The sequence below is a fragment of the Chiloscyllium plagiosum genome, chromosome 23 (assembly GCF_004010195.1).
Source record: "Chiloscyllium plagiosum isolate BGI_BamShark_2017 chromosome 23, ASM401019v2, whole genome shotgun sequence".
In the NCBI taxonomy this organism is placed as follows: Eukaryota; Metazoa; Chordata; class Chondrichthyes; order Orectolobiformes; family Hemiscylliidae; genus Chiloscyllium; species Chiloscyllium plagiosum.
In genome coordinates, this window is record NC_057732.1 from 32,147,808 (window position 1) to 32,158,414 (window position 10,607).

At 41.8% G+C, this 10,607-nt stretch overlaps 1 protein-coding gene across 3 annotated transcripts in view; it reads right to left on the reverse strand.

Annotated features, from left to right (window-relative positions):
- The window catches only part of slc26a5 (solute carrier family 26 member 5), an 81,450-nt gene extending 71,437 nt beyond the window's left edge, over positions 1–10,013 (reverse strand). The window contains exon 1 of one of the 3 annotated variants that reach the window (XM_043713848.1): positions 9,913–10,013. Coding sequence is in view for 2 of the 3 variants with exons in the window: in XM_043713846.1 (XP_043569781.1) it covers positions 9,605–9,641 (37 nt within the window). In the remaining variant the exon portion in view is untranslated. Of the gene's footprint in view, positions 1–9,604; positions 9,815–9,912 lie in introns of those variants that run through there. The other 2 variants (XM_043713846.1, XM_043713849.1) reach the window with 2 other exon arrangements.
- Between the last annotated feature and the right edge of the window lie 594 nt (positions 10,014–10,607).

Sequence of the window (10,607 nt, forward strand, 5' to 3'; positions counted from 1 at the left end):
CAGACAGTATGGGAAAGTATTAATTGGGGGAGTGGGAATTACAATGCTATTATACAGGAACTGTGCAGCACAAATTGGGAACAGATATTTGAAGGGAAATGCATGACAGAAGGTGCAAGTAGTTTAGGGAGCATTTGCTGCGATTGCTGGATAGATTTGACAGATTAGGGAGATATGTTCAAACTGTTTGGTGTTAAGGAGGAGGGTGTGCTAGAAATTTTGAAAAACATGAAGTAGATAAGTCCCCTGAGCCAGATGGGAATATAGTTGAGAGTGTGGTGCTAGAAAAGCACAAAGGTCAGGCAGCATTAGAAGAGGAGAAGCAACGTTTTGGGTATAAGTACATGCATTGGTGGTAATCTTTCAGATATTCTGAGATGCTGGGAAAGTTCCAGAGAATTGGAAATCTGCCACGTAACACATTTAAAAAAGACAATTAAAATTACAACTATAGCTAAATTAGATTAATGTCTGTTATTTGAAACATCTTAGAGAGTGTGTACATTGTGAAGTCAAGCAGAATCCATATGCCTTCACAAACAGGAAACATCTGATATCTACTAGAATTCTTGGAGGTAATCATTGAATCTCTACATTGTGGAAACAGGCCCTTCGGCCCAAGTCCACATCGATCCTTGAAGAGTAACCCACCCAGTTACTACTCTACATTTTACTCCTGACTATCCTACACATCCCTGAACACTATGGGCAACTTAGCATGGCTAATTTACCTAACCTGCACATCTTTGGACTGTGGGAGGAAACCAGAGCACTCGGAGGAAACCCACGCAGACACAGGGAGAATGTCTGCGCGGGGTTTGCACAATCACCCAAGGCTGGAATTGAATCCAGGTCCCTGGTGTTGTGAGGCAGCATTGCTAACTGCTAAGCCACCATACCACCGTAAATGAGCAGGATAGATTAAGGGGAAGTTATGGATAGAATATATCTGGATTTTCAAAAAGGAATTTGATCAGATACCACACATTAGACTTGTCAAGATAAGAGCCCATGGCACTGGAGGTAGCATAACAATTAATATCATGAAAGAGGCAGTGTTGGCCAACTAATGGAGCCAAGGGCAGACAAGTCTCCTGGCTCTGATGGAGTGCATCCCAGGGTGCTAAAATGGATGATGGGAGAAACAGCAAATGCAGCCATGGCAATTTTACAAAATTTATTGGACTCTGCGGAAGTTCCAGCAGATTGGAAAACAGCAAATGTGATGCCACTGTTTAGAAAAGGAGGTAGACAAAAGATGGGGAATTATAGACTGGTTTGCTTAAGCATTTCCCCACAACAGATGTTGAAGTTATAACAAAGGAAGAAATAGCAAGGCAAGGCATCTTGGATAGAAATTGTCCCGTTGGGTTGACACAGCATGGGTTCATGAAGGGCAGGTCATGCTTAACTAATCTATTGGAATTCTATAAGACATTATGAGCATGGTGGACAACTGAGACCCAGTAGATGTGGTGTATCTAAATTTCCAAAAGGCATTTCACTACGTGCCGCACAAAAGGCTGCTGCATAAGATAGAGATGCAAGGCATTACAGGCAACGGCAATAGAGGATTGGTTAGCTAATAGAAAGTAAAGAGTGGAGATAACATAGAACATAGAACAGTACAGCACAGAACAGGCCCTTCAGCCCATGATGTTGTGCCGGCCACTGATCCTCATGTATGCACCCTCAAATTTCTGACCATATGCATGTCCAGGAGTCTCTTAAATGTCCCCAGTGACCCTGCCTCCACAACTGCTACTGGCAACACATTCCATGCTCTCACAACTCTGTGTAAAGATGCCTCTGACATCCCCTCTATATACTTTCCTCCAACCAGCTTAAAACTATGATCCCTCGTGTTAGTCATTTCTGCCCTGGGAAATAGTCTCTGGCTATCGACTCTATCTATGCCCCTCATTATCTTGTATACCTCAATTAGGTCTCCTCTCCTCCTCCTTTTCTCCAATGAAAAAAGTCCGAGCTCAGTCAACCTCTCCTCATAAGATAAGCCCTCCAGTCCAGGCAGCATCCTGGGAAACCTCCTCTGAACCCTCTCCAAAGCATCCACATCTTTCCTATAATAGGGCGACCAGAACTGGACGCAGTATTCAAAGTGCAGTCTAACCAAAGTTAGATAGAGCTGCAACAAGATCTCATGATCTCTTAAAATCAATCCCCCTGTTAACGAAAGCCAAAACACCATATGCTTTCTTAACAACCCGGTCCACTTGGGTGGCCATTTCAAGGGATCTATGTACCTGCACATCAAGATCTCTCTGTTCCTCCACATTGCCAAGAATCCTATCCTTAATCCTGTACTCAGCTTTCAAATTCGACCTTCCAAAATGCATCACCTCACATTTATCTAGGTTGAATTCCATCTGCCACCTCTCAGCCCATTTCTGCATCCTGTCAATGCCCCACAGCAGCCTACAACAGCCCTCTATACTGTCAACGACACCTCCAACCTTTGTGTCATCTGCAAACTTGCTGACCAATCCTCCAATCCCCTCATCCAAATCATTAATAAAAATTACAAACAATAGAGGCCCAAGGACAGAGCCCTGTGGTAGGAATAACAGTATTACTTAAAATGGTAAAAAAAACTGCAGCATGCTGCTGTGCAGAGGGATCAGAGTGTCCTTGTGCAAGAATCACAGAAGGTTGATCTGCAGGTACAACAGGTAATTAAGGCAGCAAATGGAATTTTGCCTATTATTAAAAGAGATTGAGTTTAAAAGCAGGAGGTTATGTTGCAGCTGGATAGGGGTCTGGTGAGGCCACACCTGGAGTACTGCATGCAGTTTTGGTCTCCTTACTTGAGAAAAGGACGTACTGGCACTAGAGGGGGTGCAGAGGAGGATCATGAGGTTCACAAAGTTGATTCACTAGAGTAGAGAGGGTTGGCTTAGGAGAGACAGTATCTGGATCAGTGGTGCTGGAAGAGCACAGCAATTCAGGCAGCATCCGAGGACAGGCAAAATCGACGTTTCGGGCAAAAGCCCTTCATCAGGATTCCTGATGAAGGGCTTTTGCCCGAAACGTCGATTTTGCCTGTCCTCGGATGCTGCCTGAATTGCTGTGCTCTTCCAGCACCACTGATCCAGAATCTGGTTTCCAGCATCTGCAGTCATTGTTTTTACCTCTTAGGAGAGACAGTAGACTATTCTTCTAAATTCCAATGAATTTAAGCCAAAGAGGGTAAAATATTAAAGGATTAATTTGCTCTGCTGTCCTGCAGGAAATCAAGTGTTCGAGGCCAGGGTGGTATGTCTGTTTTTCAGTTAGCATGTAAAGTATTTACATTCTCATCCCTTGCCAGAGTCATTTCCATGGCCATTTCCTAGTTATTCAGAGTAAAAGAATTACATCATCCACTATTCAGGAATCAACAAGTACATTGCAATTAAAGTTGACTACTGCCTGCTGTTAAAAAAAAACCAAACAATTTACAACAAATCTGGCCATTAAGGGATGATTTACATTACAGTGTAGTAATCACATCATTTCAAGAAACATTGTGCCAAGTAGCATGTGACTGTGCAGGAAATGGCTGGGGGTCGTCTTGTGGAAATTACTGACTAATGTGAAACTCTTGTACTGTATAAAAGGACAGACTATTTCTTTTGTTCAGAGAGATCTCCTGACAGCTTTGCAATGGGTTCCTCCACAGCTTGTACTTGTTTAATAAATTTTGGCTGTTCACAGAAGTTGTCATATTGCAGTTACATCAAGTGTGTAAGAACCTCAAGAAAAAAAAAGAACATAACAGCAGGATCTTATAGAGAAAAAAATAAAATTATGAAGGGAATAGATAAAGACAGAAGTAGAGAGGCTGTTTCCACTGGCAGGTGAAACGAGAACAAGATGACAGAGTCAAAATTAGGGGGAGCAGATTAAGGCTGAATTGAGGAGGAAGGTCTTCACCCAGAGGGTTGTGAATCTATCGAATTTGTTGCCCAGTGAAGTAGTTGAGGCCTCCTCAGTAAATGCTTTCAAAGCTAAGATTGATACTGTTTTGATCAGGAAAGGAATTAAGGGCTATACTGAGAGGGCAGGTAAACAGAGCTGAGGCCACGAAAAGAATGATAGCCGTAATCTTATTGAATGGCACAGCGGCTTAAATGGCCAGATTGAGAAAGCATACAAGATATGAGCAGGTAGGGAAAGACTTAAGCTTGACAATGGCTCAGCGAGCATGACTTTGACCAGATAAGACAGTACAGTAAACAATGAGGTACTAGAGACAAGGGTAGTGGGTTGACGAGGCGAAAAAGCATTCATTATGTAAAAATCAGTTAGCAAGGTTAAGAATATCCATTGTATAATGCTAGATGGCTTAATCTTTACTGTTTATGCTCGCTGATTGTAATGGTCACCCAATCAATACAAATGTTGCTTTATTTGGAAGCTGCTCCCTGTAAGTGACTATAATTTATTAAGAACCTGCTGTTCGAGAGAAGACCAAGAACTCCTGTCTCTGTGCACACGGGTGATCGTTCTCTCTCCATCCAGGGCCCGGAATGAAGAGAGAGGTAAAGCCATACCATGTCTCGTGTTTGCTTCAACAGATACGGAACAGGACAACATAGCCTCTTGCAAAAGCTATAAACCTTTCAACTCTGGTAATATCCTTGCAAGGTCTTTTCTGTACCCTTTCAAGTTTCACAAACTCGTCCCGATAAGGAGGAGATGAAAATTGCATGTATTATTCTAAAAGTGGTCGAACCAATGTCCTGTACAGCAACATGACCTCCCAATGCCTATACTCAATGCTCTGTCCAATAAAGGAAAGCATACCAAACAGCTTCTTCACTATCCTATCTACCTGTAACTCTACTTTCAAGGAACTATGAAACTGCACTCCAAGGTCCCTTTGTTCAGCAACACTCCCGAGGACCTTACCATTAGAGGTGTGTAAGCCCTGCTTTGATCTGCTTTTCCAAATTGCAGCACCTCACATTTATCTAAATTAAACTTTATCTGCCACTCCTCAGCCCATTGGCCCATGTGATCAAGATCCTGTTGTACTGAGGTAACCTTCTTTGCTGCCCACTCCTTCAATTTTAGTGTCATCTGCAACAGTACTAGTTATACCTTCTACGTTCACATCCAAATCATTTATGTAAGTGACAAAAAGCAGTGGACCCAGCACCGATCCCTTGTGGCACATCACTGGTCACAATCCTCCACCACCATGTGTCTTCTACCTTTGAGCCAGTTCTGGACCCTTGTCAAATGTCTTACTGAAGTCCATACAGATTGTGTCTACTGCTCTGCCCTCATAAATCCTCTTCATTACTTCTTCAAACATCTCAAGTTAGCAAGGCAATTTCTCATGCTCAAAGCCATGCTGATTATCCATAATTAGTCCTTGCCTATTCAAATACATGGAAATCCTGTCCCTTAGGACTCCCTCCAACAACTTGCCCATCACTGATGTCAGGCTCACCGATCTATAGTTCCCCGGCTTTTCTTTACCACCTTAAATAGTGACACCACGTTAGCCAATCTCCAGTATTCTGGTACCTCACCTGTGACTATCAATGATATAAATATCTCAGCAAGGAGCCCATTCACTTCCCTAGCTTACCATGGAGATCCAGTGTACATATCAGGTCCCAGGGATTTATTGACATTCATGCATTTTAAGACATCCAGCATCTCCACTAATTTTAAGATGTTACCATCCATTTCCCCACATTCCCCAGCTAGCCCTTTACCTGTGAATATCCACCCCCAATCAACTTTTGGAAGTTCTAGTTTAATACTGTCAAAATTGGACCTCCTCCAATTTAGAACTTCAACTTCTTAGATCCAGTCTTTTTCCAGTTTGTTAAAAAAAAGTGATTAATTATGGTCGTGGCCCCAAAGTGCTTCCCTCACTGACACCCAGGCACTTCCTCTGCCTCATTTCCCAAGAGTAGGTAAGGTTCTGCACTTCTCCAGTAGATACATCCATGTACTGAAATCAGAACATTTCCTTCTACAGACTCAACAAATTCCTCTCATCTTAACCCTTAACACTACTATGTTTGGAAAGTTAAAGGCCCCTGCCATAACCATTCTATTATTCTTACAGATAACAGATTTCCTTACAAATTTGTTTCACAATTTCCAGCTGATTATTGGTGGTCTATACCACAATCCCAATAACGTGATCACCTCTTTCTTATTTTTCAGTTCCTCCCAAATAACTGCACATATTCACAAGATTAGGGTGTAGGTTTGAAATCCAGACGTTTCATTACCTGGCTAGGTAACATCAGTGGTGACCTCCAAGTAAAGCGAAGCTGTTGTCTCCTGCTTTCATGTTTATCCTGGATGGACTCATCCAGGACAAACATAAATAGAAAGCAGGAGACAACAGCTTCACTTCACTTGGAGGTCACTGATGATGTTACCTCGCCAGGTAATGAAAAGTCTGGATATCAAACCTACAGCTCAGTGAACAAACCTACACCCTGAGCTCAATCTGAGCTACAAACCTTGCAAAAAAATTCACAGGAATGCCTTCCCAAAGTACAGAGGTAATGTTATACCTTACAAAAAAAACACCACTGTCTCATCCCCCCCCCCCCCCCCCTACCCTTCCTGTAGCACTTGTATCCTGCAACACTAAGCTATCAATCCTGTACATCCCCTAGCCATGTCTCTGTAATTGCTATGATATCCCAGTCCCATGTTCCTAATCATGCCCTGAGATCATCTGCCTTCCTTGTTAGGGCTCTTGCATTGAAATACATTAGTTAAGTCTATCAGTCCTACCTTGTTTTCTGCTCTGTTCCAGCTCAGTGACAGCTGGACTTGCTCCCTTTCCCAACTGTACTAATCGCAGATTGATCTCTTTCATCACTCTCCCCCCAGATCCCACACCCTCACCTTACTAGTTTAAATCCTCCAGAGCAACTCTAGCAAATCTGTCAGCATATTAGTCCCCTTCCAATTCAGGTGAAATCCATCCTTTTTATACAGGTCACTTCTACCCAGAAAGATTCCAAATCATCCAAAAGTATGAACCTTTCTCCCCTCCACCAGCTCTTCAGCATACATTCATGTACTCAACCTTCCTATTCCTACCCTCACTAATTCATTGCACCAGGAATAATCCAGATATTACTATCCTTGAGGACCTCTTAAATTCCTGCTTAACTTCCTATATCCTCCCTTCAGAATCTCATCCTTTTTCCTTCCAATGCCATTAGTTCCAATGTGTTCAATGACCTCCTGCTGGTCCCTCTCACCTTTGAGAAGATTCTGTACTGAGATCTCCTTGATCCCGGCATCAGGGAGGCAATATACCACTGATTTCTCACTATTGGCCACAGAAACGTCTGTCTGTGCTTTTGACTAGTAAGTCCCCTGTCACAAAATCACTTGGAACCTGACATACCACTGTTGCATTTCAGCCATTCTCAGTACCAGAAACTGATGTTTGTGCTACATTCCTGAGAGAGTCCATCACCCCTATGTTTCCCAAAACAGCATACTTGTTTGAGATGGGGATAGCCAGAGGAGACTCCTGCACTACCTGCCTCCCTCTATCTTTTCAGGAGGTAAGCCATCTACCTGACTGTATGTGTTTTTTTTTCTCCCTTCCTATAACTGCCATCCATCACACTCAGAGCTCCTGTAAATTCTTCACTGCCTCTAACTGCCCCTCCAATTGATCCACATGATCTGATAGGATTTGGAACCAAAGACACTTTTTGCTGACATAAATCATCAGTAACATGGAAACTCTCACATCTGACAGAAATACAACACCACACTATTATAGGCCATCTTTGCACGTTAATCTACAGACCTAGAAAATGGCACAGTCTTACTGCTCTAAAAAGAACATGGCTCCAGGCTAACATTTTAAGAATTTAATCAAGAGACAGATCTCAATTAAACACATTGGAGAGAAGCTTCCAGGTGTAACAAAAATCTTTCATACACCTGACAAATACTTTAGTCTCAAAAATCTGCAAAGTTAGTTTAACAAGCATAAATGTCATAATGAGTGTCTGCTTGTATACCAATTAATCTGCCAGCAGAGAAGCACTCTGGTTTATATGTAAAATGGCTGATGAAAGCTTATCAACTGTACTTTTAATCGCTCTGCAGGTGCTGCCTTAACTGTCAAAGTATTTCTTGTATTTTCCACTTTTATTTAGGTGTTCTGATTTTTGTTCCTTGGATTAGACTGCAGGTTATCCTTAGGTGAACCAGCTCCACATGGCATCGGGCTGGTTTTACAGCCTTTCAGCTCAAAGTAACTCTTGTTCTGAAGAAAATTCACTGGACCCAAAACATTAACTCTGCTTCCTCTCTACAGATGCGCCAGACCTGCTAAGCTTTTTCCAGCAACGTCTGGAAATTTTCATTCTTTTGTTGATTTCAGCTAATTGATATTTCTCATTCTACATTTTTTTTTAAAACAAATCTTCTATTCCAGACAGGTATTACTTGCTTTTCACTGTCAAAAGGGAGGCTTAGTTTCACTCATCCGTTTGATATTTGCTTTACGGACATTTATTTAATGGAAACTGGTTGCTTTGTAGCAATTTCCTTTTCCATTGTACCTTGTCCGATAGCTTATAAAGCACATTTTTTTAAAAAAAACCTGAAGGCAAGCTTGTATAAATAATGAAGCACAGAACCAATGTTTTATTCTAATTTTTATTTGTAATGAAATTAGAATAATAGAGATAAAGTCAACAGCAAATAATATTCTGGAAAGAGCACATTGTCCTGAAACGTTATCTCTTGTTCCTTTCTCCATTGACCTAAATATTCCCAATAACTTGTTTTCATTTCAGATTTCAAGCATCTAAAAAGTATTTTACTTTAATTTGTAAGTCACAACTTACTTGCCACAATGAATAGAAATTCCAGATACTTGTTACGCTTTAGTTCATACCACATTTCCTCTTTGCGGCTCACATCACATGCTTGATGTGAAATTTCTCAAGTCACATGATTACCTGATTAAGTGGCTTGAAACTATATTTAAAAGGCACTCTGGTGTCTCAGGTTTCATTCTTTTTAAAATAGTGTTGTTTTAATAAAGGCAGGCAACCAGTCGTTTGCAATTGTCAATAGTACTTTTGTTAGATATTCGCTAAGCGTCCTTTCGAACTCTATTCCCAATTCATTACGGATACTGAAAGTCATACACAAAACAAAATTACTGGAAAAACTCCCACTCAGTTCTAGAGGGTCACTGGACACAAAACATTAACTGCTTTTCTCCACAGATTTCTGGTGTTTGCTCTTACTGCAATAGCTTGGTCGCTACTGTCTTTAAAGCGACTTTTCTGATAGCCTAGCGGTATTATTCAGCATTTTATTTCGGCTTTACCAAGGATTTCGTCTCCCTTAGTGATTGGTTTAGTTAACAAATTTAAGCTATTCTACTCCTTAAAAAGTAAATTCCGCCCGCACCTGCCAGTCCTGGAGACTTTTTTAAAAATTCGCCCATGGATCTCAAAAATGAACAAAATTTCTATTTCCCCATCTAAACGCATTTGATACAAGTGAGACATTTTAGGATATGCGATTTCCAAACAGCAAAACCCAGAACGGGACTGAACTTGCCAATGTCAAATACCTTGTTCCGAAATAGCATCACAACTCCACAGCTGCATCTAAACAAGTCTGACCGGACTCTTATCAATCTTGTTCACTTTATCCAACACGGGAGTGTCCATTATCTGAAGCAGAGGAGCCGATAGCTGTCTCACCCCCACACTGTTATCTGTGCCTTTATGCCTAATCACTACAGATGATAAAACCGGCAGCAAAGAGCTTAAAACATCAAATAGCAGTGAATCTGAATAGAATAGCTTGCAAAAGTGAGACATATAAAACTCTCGCCACGAAATTTCAGAATCGGGAAGAGAAACAGCACCAACTCACCTTCTGGATATCTTCACCAGTGTCCTCTGACCTATAGCACACCACTCATTCAGGACGGCACCTACTCCATTTTCTCGGCGACAACCCCGCCCCGGCTCGAGCCGTCTCCACTCCGAATCTAATTGGTTGACAGTGCCAATCGGTGACGTCCAAGCCCGCCCCGCCATCTTAGTCAGAGAATGGACAGTTTGTGACTCGTTCCATGTCTTTGCCGGTTTTTCAAACGATCTGGAGGGATTTAAATTGGAGAGCTAGTACTATACCGATCGATCCCCGCCAAGAGGCCAGTATAAGGCCAGATTTCGCATGCATTGCCACGGCATTTTCCACAACTACAGGATAGTCCAATCTGCTTTTACACTAGTCGAGTACTCTTTCAAGTGTTGACGCTGCTGACACGTAAGGAATACATTCAATTTGCAAGAAGGTCAAAATACATTTGTTCGAGGGCTCCGTGAGATTCTAAACGGTTTTGTTTTTATTTTTAGGGGTTTCATTTTCGTTCCCACCCCTTTAATTTATGATGTCGTCAAATAGTAACAAGACCCTAGGCTCTGTGGGAATCCACATGGTATATCCCGTTAATAAAAAAAAAGACATATTTAGAGTTATAGAACTGTACAGCACGGTAACAGACCCTTGGGTCCAACCGCCCATGCCGATCAGATATCCTAAATAAATCCAGTCCCATTTGC